General features: G+C 34.6%; 2 protein-coding genes across 4 annotated transcripts in view; one reads left to right on the top strand and one right to left on the bottom strand.

Annotated features, from left to right (window-relative positions):
* Positions 1-925: 925 nt before the first annotated feature.
* Positions 926-8427, bottom strand: chmp3 (charged multivesicular body protein 3). Of its 2 annotated transcripts, none has more exons than XM_087288867.1 (6): positions 8127-8427; positions 7960-8020; positions 7660-7839; positions 3402-3523; positions 3202-3316; positions 926-1717 (listed from the first exon to the last, which is right to left on the bottom strand). In XM_087288867.1, exons 2-6 carry the CDS (start codon positions 7985-7987, stop codon positions 1575-1577), a joined length of 588 nt encoding a protein of 195 aa, XP_087144993.1. In that variant the 5' UTR covers positions 7988-8020; positions 8127-8427; the 3' UTR covers positions 926-1574.
* Positions 8428-10911: 2484 nt separating this feature from the next.
* The window catches only part of hspa4l (heat shock protein 4 like), a 35926-nt gene continuing 20939 nt past the window's right edge, over positions 10912-25898 (top strand). For both annotated transcript variants that reach the window (XR_015513755.1, XM_087290995.1), the window contains exons 1-9: positions 10912-11251; positions 13655-13712; positions 13798-13938; positions 15906-16028; positions 16124-16223; positions 20000-20133; positions 20220-20464; positions 23412-23488; positions 23581-23732. Coding sequence is in view for 1 of the 2 variants with exons in the window: in XM_087290995.1 (XP_087147121.1) it covers positions 11145-11251; positions 13655-13712; positions 13798-13938; positions 15906-16028; positions 16124-16223; positions 20000-20133; positions 20220-20464; positions 23412-23488; positions 23581-23732 (1137 nt within the window). In the remaining variant the exon portion in view is untranslated. The remainder of the gene's footprint in view (positions 11252-13654; positions 13713-13797; positions 13939-15905; positions 16029-16123; positions 16224-19999; positions 20134-20219; positions 20465-23411; positions 23489-23580; positions 23733-25898) is intronic.

Genomic DNA, 25898 nt, shown 5'->3' with positions numbered 1-25898 from the left:
TATTTTGTTTCTTTTCTTTTAACTGAAACTAGGTTATTTAGTACTCCTAAGCTAGATCTGTTTTGTTTGTTGTTTTGGTTAGTCTTTCTCCCGAAGACTTATGCTTCATTTATTGTTTATTGAATGAGAACAAAAGAATAAAAGATTTGAGTTTACTCTTGTGGTTGTTTCACACTTCTGAGGCAGAGGATTGAAGTGTTTCCTCAATTTTTATTTAACCTTTACACAATTCATTAATTTGGTCTTCTTTTTCTTAAATTTTAATTTTCTTTGTTGTTTTCCTACCCCAACCCTTGACAAAAGGGGAAGGAACGTAACAATAACTTGACTTCAAGTTTATCATTTGGTATGAGATGTGGCTTATATGATATGCAAAGGCCTCTAGATCATGCTTATTTTACCAAATTAATATATGATCATGCCAATATGATCAAATTATTATTTGTGGCTCTGACAACTGGGATCATAAACAAGACTTTTGTCAGGTAGTGTACATGTCTGTATTACACGTCAATAATGCGACTAAAATAGGTTTCAATTGGATTTATATTTAGTTCGATTGAAATAGGTTTCAATTGTATTTATATTTAGTTCGATTATGACTTCATTTGGCCTGGGCCAATCAAAAATCGGTTTACATGGTAGACTCTTAATCAGAGTAAAATCGGAGTATTGGTGTCATGTTGACATACTCACTGACTTTTCAGACTATACAATAAGTATAAAATGGGCTGAAAAGTTCATGAATAAAAGACATTTGCATCATGATTAGTGGTAAACACTGGATATGTTCAGTCATCTAAAGCAAAAGCATAATAAAAACACTCTAAAGTGGCAACTTTTGGATATAAACTACAAATCAAATCAAAGCAAAAAAAAAAAAAAAGCAAAGAGAGAAATGGGATGAACCATAAACAGCAGTCAGTTATCAAGCACAACCGTTCTTTAATTCAACGCCTGTTTTGCTTTCGTATACTTTTCCGTCTACTTTACTTACAAAATAACAATGCAAACAGAGATATTTATATATTCGGTATTTGTACAAGATTTACAAGTGATGGCTTTCATGAAATTGTCCTACTCAGTAAAACCCCATTTACCGGATTTAGGAAGGAACTATTCACTTAGCCTAGTTAAGGCTTGAGATAAAAACTGCAAATTCGACAACAGAGACAAAAATGACCAAGACCGACACCGATAAGACACCACTGCACAACAGAGGATCCTTGGATAAGCTGCTGAACTATAGGCATAGTTTCAAAGGAGTCAAAAGAGCTAAAAAATAAAATTGGCATAAGTAAAAAGTGAATGATTTCAAACAGGCTATATATAAGTTTAATAAATATATCCGACTTCGCTGTTCAATTGATAATATAATACAATATATAATATAATATAATATAATATAATATAATATAATATAATGATCTCATTCTATTCTATTTCTACTTTGTTCATTTTGTTTGAAGTTCTATATTAATGTGCTGACTGTGATATGAGTAAAAAAGCTACATAGGAGGTGAGATATGTAGTCTATGCCTATATGGAGCTCGAGGGTAAGAAAGATGTGTGTTTTAGCTTCTCAGCGCTGCTAGTCTGGACTGCATCTCCTCGATCTCTTCTTCTTCCTCCGATTCCTCTTCTGGAGCTGCAGTGGCTCCAATCGCCACTGGATCAGGCAGGTCTGTGACTTTGCTGGGAGCTTTTCCAAGTGCACCTGTTTTTGAACAAAGCAATACCTTTAGCTTTTTCCTAGGTTAATGATTGTTAAGTGCATAGTAAACTACACTGTAAATGTAAAAAATTATGTAGCAAAAAGTATTTTAAATAAGTTAATAAGTTTAACTTAATATTTTTAGTTAGTTTGACTTAAGTTTAGCTGACTAAAAAATGTAATTTGATTCTACTAAACAATTTTGGTAAGTAATCGGGTTTTTTTATTTGTTCACAGTGTGGGTACTTAAATGAACATTAGTTTTTTTTTTTTTTTTTTTAGAGATCAGCACATTATATCCTGACAATCTCCAGCAGGCCCGTACAGAGACTGTCCAAAGGGCATGTGCAGGATAATTTTTTTGAAGAGGGGGGGGTGGGGTGGTGGTGGTGGTGGGGGGGAGGTGTTGTCGCGCACGTTCTGATCAGTGGTGTTGTCGCGCGCCTACTGAAGGGCGGTATGTGTCGCGGGGGCAATTTTGATCATTTTGGAAGGGCACTTTCTATCCAAGACTAAAAAGGGCATGTGCACTGCACAGGTTGAGCCCTATGTGTGCACGTGCCTGATCTCCAGCTCTGGCAAGAGCACTTTTAGCTTAGCTTAGCATAGATCATTGAATCAGATTAGACCATTAGCATCTTGCTCAAAAAAAATGGAAAAAGAGTTTCGAAGGTTTTCCTATTTTAAGTTTTCTCGTCTGTAGTTAAACCACATACTAAAACTGACAACAAATTAAAAGTTGCTATTTTGTAGGCAGGTACTTACGATTATTTTAGTTATCAATTAATTTTGATTATTTAATTTTAAATAACTTTTTAAAGAGTTTTCAGGATCCCTTGTGAAATTTTTGTTAGTTTTAGTTCGTATGATAACTAGCAATATAGTAATTAGTTAGCAATTTAGTTAGTAATATAGTAATATACTGCATTTAGTATGTAACATAACGATATATTACATTTTACAATATAGGTTTTTAGGTTAATTTGCTTTCAGATTACCTCTGAAAAAACATGTTTATCAAATTATTTGGAAAAGCACCTTACTGACAAAAAAAAAAAAAAACAGGGATAGCTTAGCCAAAAATGAAAATATAGCTGTCTAAACATTTATGAATTTCTTTCTCTCTTGGAAATTATCAAAAACAATAAATAAATAATAATAATAATAATAATTATATATATATATATATATATATATATATATATATATATATATATATATATATATATATATATATATATATATATATAAATAAAAATACAAAATAAATCAAATTAATTACTTATAAAAATAATAATAAATATAAAATAAAATTAATTAAATGAATAAATAATAATAAATAAACAACATAAAAAACAATAATAATAATTATTTTATTATCGGATTATGTAATTTCACATGATTTGCTACCCAAATATTTTTCATACCAACGAAAATCTAGAAAGTTGAAATTAAAGTGCCTATTTGAACATCCCGTACTTCCTTACCGGCTGTAATCTCGAAGAGGATCTTGTCGACCTCGGCCTCTGCTGCTTCCTCCATTTCCTCCTCATCATCCATCCCTTCCAGCGTATCCTCCAGCATCTCCTCTATGATGCCAGCCTGTGCAGAACGAGTGCTCCATGTTAATAATGTTAAATGCTCTGATGGAGAAAGTTCTGTGCAGAATGTTAAGCAAGGATAGTACCTTCATCATTTCTTTTGAGAGATCTCTCATGGTGGCTTGAATCTCTGGGATTTTAACCAAGCTCTGCATGGCTTTCATGACCTCTGTGCTCTTCTGCAAGGCACCAGCCACTCTTAATACAGCTGGAAAGGAAAAGAAGTGCACAAATGTATTAATTACCTTTATTGTGTTAAAAGTAGTTTAATAGCATTCAAGATAAATAAGGGAGAATGTACATCATGCAGGTTCTCACAGAATAAGGCCTAATAGGTTGGAAACAAATGTCTTGATGTTAACAAAGCATTAACATGCTTTTTAAGGGCTGTTACTGTAACTATTTAGATAACGATTAAGACTTTGTTCTACAAATCGTTATGAATGTAAAACAACAGCAGAGTTCAGATCACAGCTAGACTACAGGGTGGGCCATTTAGATGGATACACCTTAATAAAATGGGAATGGTTGATTATATTAACACCCTGTTTGTGGCACATTAGTATATGTGAGGGGGCAAAATTTTTAAGATGGGTGGTGACCATAGTGGCCACTTTAAAGTCGGCCATCTTGGATCCAACTTTTGTTTTTTCAATACGAAGAGGGTCATTTGACACATCAAATTTTTTGGGAATTTCCTAAGAAAAACAATGGTGTGCTTGATTTCAACATAACTTTATTCTTTCATGAGTTATTTACAAGTTTCTGACCACTTATAAAATGTTCTCAATGTGCTGCCCATTGTTTTGGATTGTCATTGCAACCCTCTTCTCCCACTCTTCAGACAGTAATAGCAATCCGTATTTTCAGGTGCTGCATCTTGTATCTTCACACCATAGACAACAAAGATAGTGCGGCCATTCTTCATCAATGGAAACCTCAAGGCTACATGATTGCTACATGATGATGTGTTTCCCTCTTTATGCACTTAGGCTGGCACGTTCCCTAAGTTTTTCCAGCAGGATGGTGCACAACCATGTTATGGGTGTCAGTTCCGAGCATTCCTAGATGAACAGTTTCCTGAAAAGTGGATTGGTCATCGTGGGCCAGTTGAATGGCCCCCAAGGTCTCCCGATCTGACCCCCTTAGACTTTTATCTTTGGGGTCATCTGAAGGCAATTGTCTATGGTGTGAAGATACAAAATGTGCATCACCTGAAACTACGGATACTGGAAGCCAGTGCTGGCATTTCTCCTGCAGTCTTGCTTCCAGTGTGTGAAGAGTGGGAGAAGAGGGTTGCATTGACAATCCAACACAATGGGCAGCACATTGAACACATTTTATAAGTGGTCAGAAACTTGTAAATAACTCATAAAAGAATAAAGTAACGTTAAAACCAAGCACACCATTATTTTCTTGTGAAATTCCCAATGAGTTTGATTTTTCAAAAAACCCTCTTCCTATTGAAAAAACAAAACTTGGATCCAAGATGGCCTACTTCATAATGGCCACCATGGTAACCACCCATCTTAAAAAGTTTGCCCCCTCACATATAGTAATTTGCCACAAACCGGATGTTAATATCACAAACCATTTCCAATTTATTAAGGTGTCTCCATATAAATAGCCCACCCTGTATAATGATGAAGGTGTAAAGAAACAATATAATTGGGATCACTTTAGAATGATTTATTTCTCAGCTGTTGAATGATAAAACACATACAGTCAGTTGGAATCCATTAAAAAATAAAGAGCACGCACAACTTAAAGCTACAGACAACATCATGAAGAAGCTCTGCTTGATGTTAAACTACCTTGGCTATTTTGGAAACAGTCGGTTATATCATGCAAAATAATTATAAAAACAGAAATAGAACTTATGTAAACCAGGCTGGGAATGTAAAAACAGAAAACTTCCTCAGGTATTCAGTATATCTTTGGCATCTTTATGTTCCCTTCTTTCAAAATTATTTATGCTTTTTTACTACACGTAATGTGTTTGTTTAATTCACTGAATGGTTAGATAGGGTAAGCTACACGAGCTGGATTCACTGGTCATTTGGGCTAGTAGCACACTAAGGCCACCTGCTGGTTACAAGGGGGTAATGCCATATGAAAAGTAGATCGGACAATAAACAGATTTTTATCTTTCGTCAATGCGGACACAAATATTTTGATAATTATATTTACATTTATAAATATCATGTTTTGTGTAAACATGATTTTAAATAGCTACTGAAAATCAAGCAAAAAAAAAAGAAGAACTGTCTAGAAACATTTGCAATCAACCAAATTGTAGTATTGTCTTTGTATTAGTTGTTCAAATCTTCAGTAGTGTGGAAACTGGCAATCCACCACATACATTTAACATTTCTTTTTTTCGTTTATCTTAATGTAGAAGTATATGATTGTTATCTTGTCATAATATATTCCATTTCTCAGTCTTACCTTTGCATGACAGATTTTCTAAATTATAAGTCTTATTGGTATTTATTTATCCAACTAATTGCACATTATTTACTATTTATTATTAAAAGGTAACAAACCATTTGCTAATACCTTCTATTTTAATATGACCATCTAATTAAATTCAAGTTAGAATGTCATTTAGGCTGACTGAAATCAGTGTTGTTAAAATGTTTGGCAGATTGATTTATAAATATTATATAAAACTCAATATAATCTGTGATCCTTCAGTGCATATCCAGATAAAGAAATATTAGCCCTCCTGTGAAATGTTGTTATTTTAAAAGTATCTTTCACTTGATGTATAACAGAGAAAGTAAGGTTTCACAGTATTTCCTACTGATTTTTTTCTGAAGAAAGGCTCATTACTTTTAGTTTGGCTAGAAAATAAAACATAATCATAGCTCAATAGATCAATATTATACTTATTATTATTATTATTACTAAGAAATTATAATAATTAATGATATAAAATAATTTTGTGATTGTCTACAGAACTTAATTTAATTTAATAAAATTTTAATTTTAAAATAACTAAAAAATAGCATTTGATGTCAAGATGGCAAAGACAAAAACAAATTATTTAATAAAAAGATTATGTTTAAAAATCTGTTGATGAACACAAGGGCAAAGATTAGGACATACATCGCTAAAGCGGATGTTTTGTGCTTTTAAAAATATGAATAAAAAAACTTAATAATATAAAATAAATACTTAATAATACAAATGAAAATTGTGTCCCATGCTCCAAAAGTCAATTTACATGATTTTACTGCAGTCTGGCTTTGAGGAGGTAAGAGAAATAGAAATTTAGAAGAAATTTAGAGAGGTGTGTGACACAATTTAACTATTTTATCCCGATTATTGTTTTTCATAATCATAGAGGCCAAAAGTAAAACCAAATTTTGGTTAATTGCACAGTCTTGGTTAATATTATTAGGGTGAACTCGTAGCAAACTTGAATTTGTGCATGTGTCGGTTGACGGAGCATGATTTCATTCTGAAGTCGATTAAATTATTGGTAGGGACAATCCAGTAATTGGTGGATATTGGTGGGGACACGTCCCCTCCATCCAATGCCCTAATAAAAAAAATTCAGAGGCCCCTGGGCACAATGTCTTGTAGGCCCCTACCTGGTCGCACCCCTATTGTTAAATAAAAAAAATAGGAATAACAAAATATTTATTTTTAAAATAAACTGTATCTGTAATGTATTGCCTGCATTTTTATTGTAAATGATATACAGTAAATATATTTCTAGTCTACAGAGATTTAACAAATGTTTAAAGCATACTTTGAAAAAAAATATACTAACAAAACTAGTGAAAATTAATGGATTTTAATTTACTTGTTCAAGTTTACTGAAGCAGTACAAAAAAAAATTATATTTAAGGGCATTTATATACTTTCTACACACTTATAATGCATATGATTTGGATTTAACATCTCTCCAATCCAGTTCTATGAATCAGAATCTTCTATAATCCACACATTAATTAATGAATTCCTACTTGTGAAGAGTAAACAACATCAGATATGTAGTGGGGGAAAATGAGTTCATCAGACTATGGGTTTGAACTGGGTTCATGATCAAACGCCTCAAAACAAGTTGCTATGTGCTTTACGAGCTACGCCACTCATGCTGCTGTATGATGCTCTCATTAGTTATGCTGTCTCTGTCAATGAAACGGTAATGGGCGGGAATGTCTCAATTAGCTTATTCCAACGAGGTGCGCTACTTGCATTTAGCCTGAATAGACACTCCAAAATCCCAATACTAATTAAATAAATAATTAAACAATACTAATTAAAATTTCACAAGAGGGCCATAATGTTGTCCTCAACTAGTTGTATGCGTAAATGAACAGCTATACTCACACAACTGGTTCTTCATACTGAGCAGCACAGAGTTCATCTGGGCTTTCGAGGCGTAGAGCTTGTTGATGGCTCTCTTTGACTGAATCATTTCTTTTGCCAGGATGATGCAAACATCTTTCTGTCCCTTCTTTGCGGCATCTTTGATGGATCTCTTCACCTTTTCCTCTTCTCTTTGAATATCTTAAGAGAAAAATACAATAGACACCATTAAAACTTCTGTAAAGTACAGCACAGTTACCTTATTGAACATTAATAGACATCAGTTGGTCAAAAGAAAAACAAAGTTTACTCAGGCCGAACCTCGGATCTGTCTGTCAATGACCCTCATCTCTTTCCTGATTTTGAGAGACCATTCATTGATCTGTGGAAAAGAATTGAACAGTTTCACATCAGCAACCTGTTGTGATTTCACCAACAAACGCTTGAATCAGATTTAACGAAAATATTTTTGATAACAAGCCACGTACAGACCAAAGAGTTGAACAAAAGTCAAAAAACACCTCGTTTAAGAAACGAATGAAGAAGGCATTACGTCATTCAATCATGTTACCAACAAATATGACAAGCGAGCTATTTATAGGCCTGCTGTTATTTACAATGGGATATTAAGTATAACCCGTTTATTATCGTCGTCCACCGTCAACGACGTTTCACTTACGAGGTCCTTTGGTGGTTTTTCTTGTGTTTTTCCAAAAAGCCCCATTTTAAACTCGAGAACTGTACAGCTGAACAGCGACGGGCTCAATCAAAATAGTACATTACAAGCCTACTTCCTGATCCCAGCCTCTCGACGTATGACAACATAGATGATATCCGGTTGTGAGGAGTACAGTTTGCTTTTCATAATAAAAGTGCGAATCCGAAATAAACATCTCCCAAAAATGAAGTACCGCATAGAGACCGATTAATTTATTTATATTTTTAGATAAAAGCCCTGAAAATAATGAAAACAAAAAGTGCAATTCATCTGCAGTCTTTTATAAAACAAAATATATACGCTATAGGAAAAACCCTAGCCCCCTTTTTAAATTATATTTAGTTATTCATCATTCGGTTTACTTTATCTTTATGTAATGGTGTTATTTCTGTATGTTATTTGTTACTTTTTTGCATCTGTTCTTTTTTTGTAATGTGAAGATTAGTAGCCACTTGTTAGCGCATAAGCCTAGGCAAGGCAAGTTAAAGACTATACGATACAATCCTTAAAGCAGAGATGCCCAAACTAAGGCCCGCGGGCCAAAGTTGTTCCATGGTATCCTTTAATTTGGCCCATCATCTCATATGAGAAGAGGGAGAATGATTGGGATGGTTTTGATATTGTCCATTCAAATTTAATGTAACCCTTTAATCTAGTTTGTATGTTTGTTTGTTTTATTGTTAAAAGCTAACTGCTATTAAATGTTTCAATTCAGTGGTGTAAATAATTTAGATTTGGGTTAAATGTACACACTGTCACCCGACAATGCAGAAAATTGGTTAGCAAATCAAGTTAAAGGCAGATTCTGCTTGAAAAGTGTATTCAGCATTGAAATCTGCTGTGTTATAAATGTGATTGTTTATGTTTTTATTGCAATAAGTTAAAACTTAAAAAGTTACACAGCATTAGTTAGAATGTTATAAAGTAATGTTTTCTATTTATTTTGAGATATCCTGAAATAAAATAGGAAATTACCCATGACAACTTTAATGTAATGTTGTTTAGTATATTTCAGCCCAGGGCTCTCGATTATTTGGTTTTTGGCCATTCATACAAAAAGGTTTGGGCACCCCTGCCTTAAATGGAACTTTTGCAAGTTTATTTAAATAACAAATTTCAAAAAGTGATTTACATAAACAAGAATAAAAGAAACAAGAAAATAAAATAAAAATAAAAACAATAAATAATTAAATGATTAAAAACAAGTTTAAATGTGTTAAAACAGGTTTAAAGGGAATGGAAAAAAGGAAATAAAATAAGAAGTAAAATATAATTTAAAAATATAATAAAAACAAGCCTATATATTAGTAATATATATTGTCTGCTCTTTCAATGTGTGAATGTTTATGTTTATCCTTGTATTCCTGACCATGTTCCTGTATTCCTGTGATTTGCACATTTTATTTTATTAAATTAATAAATAAAACGGATGATGTATTTAAATAAGCTAAAGTTCCATCGTAATTAGATATCAATGATTACATTTGAGTAATAACAAATACCCTTTAAGGTATTCTATAGTTTTTTGGTAATAATTAAGCAAGTAATATTTAATTGGTTAAAATTAACTGAGTAAATGTAAGTAAGTATAAGTATGTTAAGTCAAACAAAAAACAAATAAATTAATGCATTAATAAAATAAATAGTAATATTAAATAAGCAAGCAAATGGACACTGAACATTAACTGAGTAAAGGTAAGTATAAGTAAGTAAAATCAAATAAACAAACAAATAAATAAATAACAATAAAGAAATAAATAATATTAAAGAAATAAATAATATAAAAGAAATAAATAGTAATATTAAATAAGCAAGCAAAAGTGCAGTGAACATTTTAACAGCAAAATTTATTTAGAAAGCTGAATATTTAGGTGCATTTTTTCTTTCAATTCATCCACTTTGCTTTGTTTCTCATTGTTTGTGGCTCGCTGGAAAATGCTTTTGAAACCTTGTTGCTAAACCAAACGACCCTTTTACCTGGCTTTGAACTTTTTAAATAAATAAATAAATAAATAAATAAATGAATAAATCTGATTATTACTTCGACTGCAAAACAAGTTCACAGCTGATAGAATAATTATATGTACATTATTAAACTTAACATTTTGAACTCATTTCTTTAATGTGAAAATTGTCATCTCACAAGTTTAGTGACAGATATTTTAGATTGCTTATATGTTGATAATAGTAATTCATTCATTCTTAATTTAAAAAAATCATTATTTTTTTGCATTAATTCATGTATGTATGTATGTAGGCTATGTATGTATATGTGTATGTTACATAACATGTACTTATTTTGTAAAATAATATATGTTTTTTCCATTCCCACATCCAGAGATGGACCCCCTGACATTCTCATAGGTCGTTTAACTGCACGGTCATTCCCAGTGACGTAAAAATGCGAGCTTCTATCGCCAGGTTCTAGATTTTTCGTCCTTATATGTGAGGCTGCGCCAATCGAACTGTTCATCGCCATCCAGTAGCCAATTAGAACTCGCCGAGGGCGGGGCTAAACTCAATTCCAGGCTCTTGACAAATGCGCAGGTTTACCCATATTGCCGGTTGACATTATCAGTGGAGGCTGCAAGAATGCAGTAAAGCGTTCTCTCTGCAAGGATTAGAGGCGAAGAATTATCTATAAAAAGCCCGACTTACATAATAGCGAGTGATTCGTCTAGCGCACATACTGTAGAATAGGGGTGTTGTGTGTTTTTTTTATTCCACCCAGCTGCACACTGTTAAAACTGGACCGAAGGTGTTAAGAATAAAGAAATAAGGACTGAACATGTCTGTGGTGGGAATTGATGTGGGTTTCCAGAACTGTTACATCGCTGTTGCCAGGAGCGGCGGCATTGAAACCATTGCAAATGAATACAGTGACAGATGCACTCCGTAAGTATAGCCTTGCCATCCCTTGTTGTAAAATGATGCTGTGTGTCGTTACGCAACGTTTGCTGTTGCCTAGCTGGCCGAGTTCCCGAGCCAGTGCACTTTGCGACTGTCAGTTTAGTTAGAAAGATGCTAAAGCCCCTTCATTTTGCGTAAAACGAAAAAGTGTTGTAAGTTAAACCTAATCCAATGTTTGTACGCCTCGAAACGTGTCTGTGGTGAAAGTGGGCTGCTTTGATGTTTTATTTAACCTTTCTAGTTGGCTTAAAATGCTAAAAGTCTTTGTCCTTCATTTGATAGACACGATTCTCTCACGCCATTCACATGTAGAGTTGACCAGAATGACTGTTTGTGGCTTTCACTAGTGCACGTGAACCGTATAATCCGACACCCTGCATGGGGAGAAAGATCCACGAGACTGTGACCGACCGCGGCGTCGTGTGCTGTACTGTAGGTGTTCAGTCGACAAATCCACGCTCTCTCGGCTGGGCGCGGCTGTTCGACAAATCATATTAAAACGCTGTAAAACTTGATATTTATACAGTATTGTTAGAACACGACCTTTTAGACCAATGGCCTAAAGGGGTAACGTTATTGACAGTTGAGGTGTTGTAGGAGGTCACTGCAGTGCTTATTGAAATCGAATTATGTCGTTAGCGCATCCTCAGTTTATCATGCAACACCAGTTTTTGTGGATGACAGAAATATGAAGTATAAATCTGTCAAACAACTTTAAAATTTGCTCTGCAATTAAACTGAGATGATGACGGGTGTTTTTTAGACAAATATGTGGCTTACATTTGATTAAAAAGTGAATTATATATAAATATAATGGGATATGTATTTGTTACAGTATTCAAATGGGTTAACATTGGTTAATAAACACAACGGTTTATTGTTAGCTTATTCACGTTAGCTTTGTTCCATTTAACAATATTTTGCAACAATACATCATTAAGTCAAAAGTTGTACGCTGTTTTGGTTTTAGTTAGTAGTTATGAATAAACAAAATGCCTACTGAAATCCAAACATGGCTGTTATTATTTACTATAAAACATATTTTATGTCTGACAATGACGATCTAAAAGATGGAATTGAAAGTCATAATTTTCCTTCAGGTTAGTCCCTTTGTTCATCAGGGGTCGCCACAATGGAATTAATCCCACAGCAACACGGGGAGAACATGCAAACTCCACACAGAAGTGCCAACTGCAACCTTCTTGCTGTGAGGCGACAGTGCCAACCGCTGAGCCACCGTGTTGCTAGATTGAAAATCAGTTTGGATCAATTCAAATTATTATTATTTGTTGTAAAAGATTATTGTATCTATTCAATACTGATTTATATGAATTGAAATTATGGAAAAGGATTCTGAGAAAATGGCAGCAGGGAAATTGTCCAACACAAATTCACAAATACTCAGCTTAATGATTCAGTTGATTTTAGTTTAAATGAGATATTATATATTTTCTTTGGTGCTGTGAAAATGATATTGTAAGAGATAAGATCTTTATCTTTTTGTTAGACTTCATACCAAACCCAGCATACCTAAATATCAGGTGATGTAATAAAATATAAAACCTTTGATGGTCTTTGTGTTTTTGACATCTTAAGCCATAAAGAGTGCATTAAACTTTAAAGACTACAGGTTTCTGGTATCACATGAATGTTAATAATAAATATGGTAATAACGCTATCAATCATGGTAAGTCTTAAAGGAACAGTTTACCCCAAAAGTGTCTTTCAAATATCTTTCTTATGTTAAACACGAGACAGGATATTCTTAAGAATGTCTGAAAGAACAGCCATTTACATCAATAGCAGGAATAAAACACAACATGGAAAGCAATGGCTTTTGGTTTTTCTGTCATTCGTCTTCAGTATATCCTCCTATGTGTTCAACTAAAGAAACTCAAACAGTGGAACAAGTGGAGGATGAGTAAATGATGACAGAATTTTTATTTTTGGTGAACAATCTCTTTAACTGGCACTTTTAAATGCACTTAAATTTACATTGATTGCACTGTTATAATGGATAAATTATTAAAGTAAAGTATAAAAAACACAGAATCAGATGATTGCTTAGGGATTTTGACAGTGCCAGTCATAAATCTAGCCACTCTAAAATGCAGAAGTCATCCTGCTCCCTCCTGTGAGAAGTTACTTTGAAAACCTCCACCTGCTGGCAGTCTCGATATGCCTTAACATACCTTTTCAAATCTCAGAAGCTCATTTCACACCGCAACACAGTTTTTGACTCAGGAAAAGGCTCTTGTGGAGACGCTGTCCAAGGTGCTGATCCGCACCCTGCTCCTCCATATACTCTATAATGCATCAGTTTGGAAATAAAATATGGAGGCTGTTTCTTCACAATGTATGATACATTTATGTCATCTCTCTCGACAGAGCGTGTATTTCACTGGCCTCTAAAAACAGGACCATTGGAAATGCTGCTAAAAGTCAGGTATGAAGTGATATGTATGATTCATACTTTGTGAATTCTGAAGTATGTTAATGATCAAAGTACTTCTGAAACCTGTGCTCTGCAGATTATTACTAACTTTAAGAACACAGTTCACGGCTTTAAGAAGTTTCACGGTCGAGCGTTCGATGACCCGTTTGTTCAAGGAGAAAAGTCCAGGTTGCCTTATAGCCTTCACAAACTGGACAATGGCAACGCTGGAATAAAGGTAATTTATTTTTAATTGTGTATGGTCTTTATTTTATATTTTTGACCAACATTTTTAGTTTAAAAAAAGTGCATTGTCAAATCTTGCATTTGTTTTTTCTAGAAATCAATGACCTCTTTAAACTCTTGTTATTTGCAACACTGGTGTGCCTTGAGTGCTCTTACGGGATTATCATAAACATTTGTGTTTTCACACAAAAGGGTTTATGGAGCATGTGTTAATGTAATTTTCTTTTTATTTACCTGGCAAAAACATTTATGTTAGTACCAAAAAAAATGATTTACCCTCTGACCATAGAAGCTGTAGGGGACTTTTATCTTTAACATTAAAGGAACACTGTTTTATAAATAGGCCAATTTTTGTTTTATAAATAGGCCAAAAAGTCAAACTGTAGAGTTTTACCATTCAGCCAATCTCCGGGCTGGTGGGAACACTTTTAGCTTAGCCTAAATAATTGAATCGGATTAGATCATTAGTATCTCATGTAATCAAAAAATTACCAATTAGTTTCTATAATTTTCTTATTTAAAGATTGACTCACATCCATTCCTGAGTCTTTTTCCCTAGGAAACACTTACATAATGCTTACTAAAGAAGCAAGACTCAGTAATCGATGTGTGTGCACTCTCAGAAAAAGTGGTACAATGTTGTACCAAAGAAGGTACAAACCTTTGTCACTGGGGCATTACCTTTTGATGAGACAGAACTGTACCTTAAGAGAAAGAAACAAATTAGTATTATTGCAGTTTGTTCCTTTAAGGACATGATTTACCAATGTACCATGGGAAACCAAAATGTACATTTGTTTTTCAAAACCAGCACAGATACTATATTGTACAGTACCTTCATTAAAGGTACAAATCTGATCCAATCAAGGTATCACCACAGTGACAAGATACTTTGTACCTTAACAGTGCTTACCAAACATTTATATAAAATGTGTTAAATGTTTAGTTTACAATACCTACAGTTATCTGTTTTACCAGTTGTTTTGTATTATTGTGTTGTGGAACTTAATAATTAATGTTATACGTTTCTTTAAACATATACCTTTAAATCATGATTCTTGTTTTAATATAGAAATTATTCATAATATCACTTTGCCTTTCCAGTCATATGTATTTTTCTATTATTGTAATAAAGACGGAGTTGTGAACAATTGAGAACAATTGTGTACCTGAGAACAACTGACAACAATTGTGTACCTTCAATTCAACTGTTCCATAAAAGGCACAGAACAGTATCATAAGAGGCCTTTTTTGTATTATATAGGGGACAATTTTTACAAAGGTACAAATCTGTTCCTCAAGGAACATTATTTGTACCATTATCTATCTTTTTTTCTGAGAGTGTGTGAATGGTCTCAATATAGTCCATGTAATCGGGAGGTGAGCTGAAACTGGTGTGTGACTGCAGGACATAGTGGTATTTGTAGTTCTGTTTAGTGGAAGATGGGATGTATAGAGTGCCCTCTAGTGAGTTTAGTGGTGCACTCTACTTGATGACCATGACAGGTTGATTTGTACTTATTTGTTTATTTTTGATCTCGAAAAGGGGAGACCAGTATATCAAACTACACAGTAGGCTAGATCTAGTAGGCTAGATCTGCCAGTTTTAGACTGTTGACTCAGTACTTCCTTTGTATAGCATGCTTTACATGACCATGCATTGACAATTGTATGATTATCATTATAAGGAAAGTCAGATTTATAATATTTATTAGAATTATTAGAATACATATCAGGTCAAGGTCTTTTCACTATTTAAATGGCTGACAACTTACCCAGCATATTGTTTTGACATCCCTCATGGAGAATAAATCATCAATTCATGGAAAATAAACCATTATAAATACACATAACATTACATTCAGAGGAGGTGTAATTCACCCCTAAAAAAAGCAAAGTTCTACAATGTTACCCATACTCGAAATCCTTTTTTTAAATAATTTTTTTGCCATTTCACAGGTACGTTATCTGAATGAGGACAAGGTGTTCACCATCGAGCAGGTGACCGCCATGTTGCTTACTAAGCTGAAGGAAACATCTGAACATGCCTTGAAGAAGCCCGTTGTGGACTGCGTGATATCTGTGAGTTCGTCTGGATCAAGCTGACTTACAGTAGAGCTTTTGACACTTTTGACAGTGCTCTTGTCGTGGGTTTGACACGTTTGGGCTCTCTCTAGGTCCCCAGCTTCTTCACGGATGTCGAAAGGCGGTCCGTGATGGACGCAACTCAGATCGCTGGGCTGAACTGCTTGAGGCTGATTAACGACACAACAGCAGGTCAGTGAAATTAATCTGAAGACAGATTTCATGTTGGTTTTATCTTATGCTTTATGTTGGCCTTTATCTTATACTAGTGACCTAAAATCTTTAACATCACTTAGTCATCCTAAATACACTGATTTACATTGATACTATTCATAAATGCATGGAAAAATGTTGAAATAGCTGTTAAATGTAACACTTGCAATTTAACGTTGCTTATAATGTACAGTGCTCAGCATAAATGAGTATAGCCCTCACAGATTTCTCTTTTAAATTAATATGTTTTATAGAATGCTATACAATAATATATTTGTCTATATAGCCGGTACAAAAGCCGAAACTGGAAATAATCTGATAAAATATCTTATATTGGTCATGGTGCAACACAATAGTACACGTCAATGAACATGTTAGAACAAATAATAATAAGAGCAAAAATCAAGAGAGTTATAAAAAACATAATTTAGTTGAAATCTAGTAGTTTGTAAATGATTTTGCAACATCTCTTTTGAATTTAAATGTATTATCTTTCTTTACCTAAAGATGTTAGGTGACCAAACTCTTATTTGAATGAATATAAAGATTCAATAATACTGTTTTATTTAAATGCTCCAAAATAAATCATTTATATTCACTGAGAAATGGATAAAAATATTTATTTTTAAAAGGTGGTGTACTCATTTGCGTTGTGCACCGTATATTTTGAATGTGTGTCTGCTGTCTACATTTGCTGTGTGGGTAGATTTGCACACTGAACATGAATGACTAAATGGAATGGACACGTATTACTCAGTGTCTCATTAATCATGAGGATAATTAGATCGCTGAAGCAGATTTAATGTATGATGATTGACAGGAACTTCATTTATGAAACAAGTGATAACAATTTCCTCTCCTTATGCAATCATGTTTCTTTTGTCATTTTCAACATCATGGACAGAGTAAGTGCTGGCAAAAGTGTAATGGTATACAAAAATTACATTTAAAAAAGATTACAGTTTTTGGTACACTGTTAGAACATTTGTAAATGAAATGTAATTAAATTAGATGTCAATTAAATGCATTTTATTTATTTATTTATTTATATTTATTTATTTATATATATTTATATTTATTTAAGGAGTGCTAAACATACAATATTTGATATACACAGAATGCAAACAGCAGTCGAACAAAAATAGGAATAACAGGAATGTGTATAAACTCTAATGACAATCAGAATAATATTGATAGTAAATAATATTTATCATTCAGTTCTCCAAAGCTTAAACTTGGCCTTAAACAACCTGTAAATTACACATGGCTGTAATAACCCAATAATTATATTGCATTTGACATTTACTTTAACAAAACCTTAATATCAATATATAATTGTCAACTATCCATATATGATCTTCAATAGTACAAAAAAAATCCATCATAATATCAATAAAATCCATAATAATACTAAAGTTGGTGATGATGAAAGTAATATACTGTAATAATAATAATAATAATGTAGTAATAATAATAATAATAATAGTGATAAAAATGATGATGACGCAGTGGCGCAGTAGGTAGTGCTGTCGCCTCACAGCAAGAAGGTCGCTGGTTCGAGCCTCGGCTGGGCCATTTGACGTTTCTGAGTTCTCCCTCACAGTCCAAAGACATGCGGTACAGGTGAATTGGGTAGGCTAAATTGTCCGTAGTGTATGACCGTGAATGAGTGTGTATAGATGTTTCCCAGAGATGGGTTGCAGCTGGAAGGGCATCCGCTGCGTAAAACATGTGCTGGATAAATTGTCGGTTCATTCCGCTGTGGCGACCCCAGATTAATAAAGAGACTAAGCCGAAAAGAAAATGAATGAATGAATAATAATGAGAATGACAATGGTAATAATGGCAAAAAGAGACACATGTCCAATACAACATTTATGCTATCTTCTTTGTCAGTGATCATGTTTTTTTTTTTTTTTTACTTGTATTAAAAAGAAAGGAATGATAGCTATCATGTGCCTGCCCTGTCCCTTTGTTCAGTTTTCCCTCTGTCTTATGATCTGATTAGTTTGCACACCTGTTCAAAGTCTTTGTAAGCTTTCATCATCGTCTGTGTGTGTTCCTGAGCATGTTCCATTACAAACGCATTCACTCACCGTTTCATCTCAGGCGCAAATACAGCGATCTGCCACACCACATTAAAGAGCATGAAAACAACAGTTATTGCTTGATAAACTGGTCAGAATTTAAAAGCTGAGACAGAAAAAATAGAATTCTTGTAATAATTTTTTGGATTGTGATGATCAATATAGTGTCTATTCATGTTTTATTTATGACTCAACTAAAAGGTTTGCTTTGGGATTTAAGAATATATATTGATTCATTGCAATGAAGTAATAACATTTCAAACTAGAAGTAATATTGATGCTGGCCAGTGCTCCCCGGTGTGCAACTAACAGTTGTTTGTGCTGCGCAACAAGTGATGAACTGAAGAGAGTGTTTTTTTTCACAATCTTCTGAGTCTGTTATTTTCTCATCACCAATTCAAGCTGGATTTTGTCTTGTTTGACAAAGTTAAGTCAAGAATATTATATTTCCAGTGTTCCCACACATTCTGGAAAACATTGAAATTAAGAGGGTTGTTAGGAATTGACCTGAAATTGATAGAAATTACCAAATGTCCTGAAAATAATACTTCTTGTCCTGTTTTTTTTATTTTTTATTATTTTTTTTTTACATTTATGTTTTTTGAGTTTGAAATAACTTACTGTTTATAAGCTTAGATATAATGACAGCTGAGCTAGGCCATGGCTTCTCCTGCACAATGGAATTTGACCCTCTGTGGTTCCTGTAGCTCAGTGTTTTTCAAACTTTTTCTGCCAGTCCCTGATTTGGAGGTACACTACTTGACAAGTCTTGTCACCTTTTCAAGTTTTAGGAACAACAGATAATAACTGGTTCTAGTTGATCATGTGGTATCAGAGGTATTCAGAGTTCATCAAGATTCTTTAGATTCATCTTCAATGCCTCCTCCTTCATCTTACCCCAGATATGCTCAATAATGTTCATTCTGGCGACTGGGCTGGCCCGTCCTGGAGCACCTTGACCATCTTTGCTTTCAGGAACTTTGATGTGGAGGCTGAAGTATGAAAAGGAGAGCTATTCTGCTGAAAAATTTGCCTTCTCCTGTGGTTTGTAATGTAATAGGCAGCACAAATGTCTTGATACCTCAGGCTGTTAATGTTGCCATCCACTCTGCAGATCTCTTGCACGCCCCCATACTGAATGTAACCCCAAACCATAATATTTCCTTTCCTATCTTGGGTCCATGTGGGGTCCAATAGGTCTTCTGCCTTATTTGTGATGATTGGGATGCAGTTCAATAGATGATTCATCAGAAAAATCTACCTTCTGCCATTAAAAAAAAAGATCAACTAAAAGTCAAGTTATTATTTGTTGCTCTTAAGACTGTGATTGAAAAGAAGACTTTTGTCAGGTAGTGTACACTTATTTCAGATAGACTGTTCAAATGTTATTTTGAGTCATCTAAATTTACTTGAAACATCAAGTTGAATATTTAACGTTCTAAAAGGTCTGAGGGGTGTTTTAAGCTGAAACTTTACAGACACATTCTGGAGACACAAAAGACTATTCTTAAATCTTGAAAACGGGGGTAAAATAGGTGACCTTTAAAAATTATTTTTAGGAACTTCCTGTACTAGAAAAAGAAAAATTGGAATTGAATGATTTTTTGAGCTATTCTCAAGTCTGTCTAGTATTACAGTTCACATGTGCTTATTTAATTGTTTTCTTAGTGGCCTTGGCCTATGGCATCTATAAACAAGACTTGCCAAACCCAGAAGAGAAACCCAGAAATGTTGTGTTTGTTGACATTGGCCACTCATCCTACCAAGTCGCCATTGCTTCCTTTAACAAGGGGAAATTAAAGGTCTGTGTTATTCATGTTACCTATTTTACTTTTAATCTTTTACAAAGCCATTATCTAAAGTATCATTAAACCCTTGTTTGTTTCAGATGTTGGCTACAGCATTTGACCCATATTTGGGTGGACGCAACTTTGATGAAATACTTGTAGAGTATTTCTGTGAAGACTTCAAAAACCGCTTCAAACTAAATGTCAAAGACAACCCGAGAGCACTCCTAAGGCTCTATCAGGAGTGCGAGAAACTGAAGAAACTCATGAGCGCTAACTCTTCTGATCTGCCTCTCAACATCGAGTGCTTCATGAACGATATCGATGTACATGGGAAACTGAACAGGTACTGTTTTCATTCCTGTACATTAGTTTGTGTCTCGTTTACATGTAATTTAGTTGATTTTACTGAACAAAAAAGAGATTATTGAATATTTAATTGTTACAAGTTACAATAGACTGTAGGAAATTTTGTGATTTCAGCCTCCGGGTCACGGCACCAAATTGTAGGAAATTTCATAAAACAAAACTAGGAGGCCTTATCTTCAAAAAAAAAATTTATGAGAACGTGCTAATTGTTCTGCAGTCAAAACAGGCATCTTCAAAGAAGTCTGCAAGAGTCCGACCGACCGTTTTAGAACACAGGTGTCAAACTCAATTCCTGGAGGGCCGCAGCTCTGCACAGTTTAGTTCCAACCCTAATTAAACACACCTGATCATACTAACTAAGTCCTTCAGGCTTGTTTGAAACCTACAGGTTAGTGTGTTGGAGCAGGGTTGGAACTAAACTGTGCAGGGCTTCAGCCCTCCAGGAATTGAGTTTGACACCCCTGTTTTAGAGGGATAGTGGTAAGCTGAAGATGGGGAGAATTCTAAATGAGTTAGATAGTTGAAAGAACCTATCAAGACACTAAAGTGTCACCCACCTGGATTTAATCAAAAAAGGAGTTTGCTCGGCCTGAATGGATCCACAAAGACAAAAGCAGAGTCATCGAGACCTGATAGTCAGGAAGTGAATAAAGACAATAGGTTAAATGTCTAATGCTTGGCCTGCTAGAGTTTTGAATGTAATGAGATTTTTAAAACAGAAAGAATATAACTTTTAAATGTAGTATTTTATTGTTAATTTGAAGCTAGATTATATAAATTTGTATTCCCACAACACCCGCTAAAATGTATTTTAACCTAAGCTACAAAAAATGTTACTTTAACAGGAAATATAACCACAAACACAACAAAAGTCCTATAAACAGTTACAAAATGTATAATTTCGTGGGCCAGATTAACGTGACCCTAGGCTGGGTCAGTTGGCATTTCTATGCTGAGTTTGCATGTTCTCCTCATGTTGGCATGGGGTTCCTCTGGGTTATCCGGTTTTCCCCACAGTCCAAAGACTTGCGGTAGAGGTGAATTGAATAAGCAAAATTGGCCGTAGTGCATGAATGCAAGAGTGTATTGGTATTTCCCAGTGATGGGTTGCAGCTGGAAGGGCATTCGTAAAACATACGCTGGATAAGTTGTTGTTTCATTCCGCTGTGGCAACCCCAGATTAATGCAACCCAAGCTCATTCTGAAAACAATGTCCCGCGGACGTTTCTAGAGACCGCGATTTATGTGGCTGGAGGTACGGTGGCTGCATTTCATTTTTTTAAGCGAATGCTACAGGGCTATGTGACGCTGCTCCTCTTCACACTCGCCGTCTGACAGCTCACCTCCATGTGGAGGTCTTTCTCGCCGCAACCAGTTTGTCTGCTTAGCTCGTCATATATGTAGGCGGAGCAGAGACCCGGAGGGGAGGCAACCGCGACGACCAGGTTTGAGCCAGGGAAGGGCGGTTCCAGAAAACTGGTAAGACAAAAACAACGAGTTCACAACAGGTTGAGAATGTGGTGAAATCCGAAGATGCTGTCAAAATCAGACGAGGGCATTTCTTTTTCTGAACGTTTTTTGTAAATTGTAGGTTGGGTTTAGGGAAGCAAGCAAGGGCGCGGGCGGGCCAAGGACGGGTCAATCTGTTAAATCGGTTGGGTTTAGGAAAGGAGGAGGAGGGTGGGTCAGCCAATTGGCCAGTCACCCAGTCAATCATTCAGTCATTCAGTCAGTCAGACAGACGGTCGCTGGACAGCGGCCTACAGCAGCTTTACGCAAGAACAGCGCGGGCACAAACGGAGCTCGCGAGAGGCGTTCGAAATGCAAAAAAGCGCGCACAGCGGCCTCTCGCAGATTCGCGAAAAACTAAACCTGGACAAATACTAACCTCCCAATTTGTATTTCTCCAGAAGTTTGTCTCCAGAAACATCCGCGGGACTATGTTTCCAAAACGAGCCTTGGTTGGATTAATAAAGGGACTAAACCAAAAAGAAAATGAATTAATGAGTGTTTGAAATAAATCGCCTATTTGGTCTTTAAGAATTTAGTGCGATATTGAGTAATCATACAATATTCGAAATATTGTTAAAGGCACTCTACATGTTTTAATAATAATAATAAAGAATTATTCAGAATTATTTTTAAGGGCCCATGATATCATTATTGTGGGTGTTCATTATCACAATAAATGATTTATTGAATATTTGCATATGTCTAATGGTGTGTTTATATAGTGGTATGTCACTGGCTGTTGTCACTATGACAATTGCGTCAGTGTGGAGCTTTAGCTTTACTCTCTGAAAAGTGTTTTACTAATTTGGAGCAAGATGTTTTTAATAATTTAAAATATCATAAAATTTCATATGATTATTTATTATTTTATATTATTATTATATTATTATTATGTTTTTAAGTACAGTTTATAATGAGTATGTTGTTTCAATTCATAAATAGATGTTATGCCGAATGACCATTGAATAGTATTTCATCAATATTCAGTCATTTATCTAGCTATCTATTTTTATTTACTGTTATACAAGGTGGTTCATTACGCTGTGGCTACCTCTGAAATAACGAATAGGCTGAAGGGAAATTAATGAATGCATGTTAATCAAAATAATTTCCATTTAACAGTTTAACAATTTATTTTGTTGTTATTCTATTTTAAAGCCTTTTGTTTACTTGAATATTCCCTTAAACTCTAATAGTGCTTAGACTGTTGAAGTGCTTCTATCTCATTGTTTAATTATGTTACCACTTTAATAAATAACAGACTTGTTAATGGCTGTTGTAAGTAGATTCAAAAAGTTGTGAAATGAGACATATGCAAATGAAGCAATTCAGGCTTAACACCTAAGGATAATTGTTCTTTTGAAGTAGTATTGATGGCTTAAACAGAACCCTGTGATTGTGATTGGACACAGGACTCAATTTGAAGAGATGTGTTCCCAGCTAATGATGAGGGTGGAGGCACCGTTGAGATCAGTCATGGAGCAATCAAGTAAGCAGCAGCAGCAGCAAACGACCCAAAGAATCAGTCATTACAGATGTCAAATTGAAATCCATTCCTGATTTGAATTCTTCTTGGTACAGAGCTTAGCAGAGACGAGATCTATGCCATCGAGGTGGTTGGCGGAGCCACTAGAATGCCAGCTATAAAAGAGAGAATCTCAAAGTTTTTCGGGAAAGACACCAGCACCACACTAAATGCAGACGAGGCTGTGGCTCGAGGATCTGCTTTACAGGTAAAACAAGAAACAACTATTTATTCATGTGGCATGAGTTTAAAAAAACAAACAAACATAAAAAAATAAAGAACCATGATCATAATCGAAACATATTTGGCAATGAAAACAACATGTCCTCAAGCTTATATGATCAAAAGAGTCATTTGTGACCCGTACGATTAATAAAAGTTTTTATTAAAATATTGTCCATAAAAATCCACAAAAAATATGTTGTGCATTTTTGTCAGTGGTAAAACTCAGGAATCATACCAAATGCAGCTCAGTTGGTAGAGCGCTGTATTCAAATAGAAAAACAATCATGGGTTTGATGCCATAAAGCGTGTGCTGGGAAAATGTGCACATTGATGGACTGTAAATCATCTTCCAAAGTGTAAACATAGACATCAGTTTTGTGAATTTCATTTAATTTCATACTTCATTTCAACCCAGCAAGCGTTATTTGTGTTTACAGCGTATTCGCAGGGTCTTAAAAAGTCTTAAAATGTCTTAAATCTCAAAAACTAAATTTTAGGCCTTAAAAAGCCTTAAATCTGCTGAAACATTTTGTTGTAGGTCTTAAAAAATTTTCTTAAACAGGTCCTAATTTTCCTTTGTTCATGTATAGCTAATCAATCTGGCCATCACTCAGTAAAACTTAAAACTTTTTATTTAAAAATGTTATTTTGATTCTATTTAGCATAATGTTTTAATTATTTTCCTTACAATAACATTTGTTTAATAGTTCTCCATGTATTTACTGCTGAAGACACTGACCTGGACAGATATTTGTGCATATATTTAGTTTATTATTTTATTTTATATCATCAAATACACTGGAATATTTAACTACGAATGTGAAGTCTGTCTGATCTGTTTATTTGATGATTTGTCTTATTTTTGGGGTATTCTTACTCTGTGTCCTAACAACACATGACAAGATTCCAGCAACAAACCTCTTTTTGTCTGTCTGCAAAAAATGTGATGCGACATCCCAGAAACATTTAAATACCAGCCACTGCACTTCCAATGAAGTGGTAAAGGCCAATAACCTCAATAATATATATTAAACCTTTTTAACATTATTAATAGGCTACTGGGTGACTTGCTACTGAGTTAACAAAAATAAAGCACATAATCTGTACCTGCGGTGATAATTGTTGTAGTATGCTGTTGTTGTTCTGTTGCAAAAAGTAAAATAGAAAATAGGGTGACACGGTGGCCCAGTAGGTAGTAGATCGCCTCACAGCAAGAAGGTCGCTGGTTCAAGCCTCAGATGGGTCAATTGGCATTTCCAAAGACGTGCTGTAGGTGAATTGGGTAAACTAAATTAATGGTTAGAAGATTAGGACAGACTAACGTGGAAGAAATTCCTAGATATGTTGCAGTATGCTGTGTCGAGTGTAGTATCCTATTAAATTTCCACTGACAGGCCAAATTTTGCCTTGTTTTAGCCACGTTATCCATGCTAGACATCTATTAGATTAGTTTATTAGACAAAATTGCTTAGTGCTTATTTTTATGTCCACTAGAGGGAGCTTAAATCACTAATTACCCACCCTCATTCTGTTCCCATCCCCTGAGACCCCTGAGAAAATGAATAAATATAATTATGACGTTCATCTTCCAAACACCAAATTATGCTTTTTTAGATGAAATCTGAGAGCTCTCTGTCCCTCCATAGACAGCAACGAACCTGAGACGTTCAAAGTTCAGAAAAGTAACAAAAACAGTGTCAAAACAGTGCGACTTCAGGAGTTTAAATGTAAAGCAATGTAAAGCATTGTCGCACAAAAGTGTTCTTGGAGCTTTTTTTATAATTAAAGTTGAAGTCACAAGAAATGTTTTGACAATGTTTTTGTTTAAACTTAGGTCAAGCTTTGAACTAATCGAGTCCATAGCTATTTATGAAGGATGAGGGAGCTCTAGGGCGGACTGGGACAAAAATTCAGCCCTGGCACTGTAGCCACACCAGCCCACATTACCACACTGACACAGCCCCACCCACGGACACGCACATTTACTATTTATTTTGGTGTAAAGATGGTGAAATAATATGACATTCTTGCCAGATTTTGATTATGTCCGGGTAACCTTGGATTGGGTCGGCGCATCTTGAAACCAGGCAGCAGTTGCCGATTGGGCCAAATGCTTAACATTTATTATCAATATTAATTTTATTATCAT

Source organism: Danio rerio, chromosome 17, assembly GCF_052040795.2.
Source record: "Danio rerio strain M-AB ecotype USA chromosome 17, GRCz13ab, whole genome shotgun sequence".
Lineage (NCBI taxonomy): Eukaryota > Metazoa > Chordata > Actinopteri > Cypriniformes > Danionidae > Danio > Danio rerio.
This window is presented reverse-complemented; position numbering and strand designations above follow the sequence as displayed.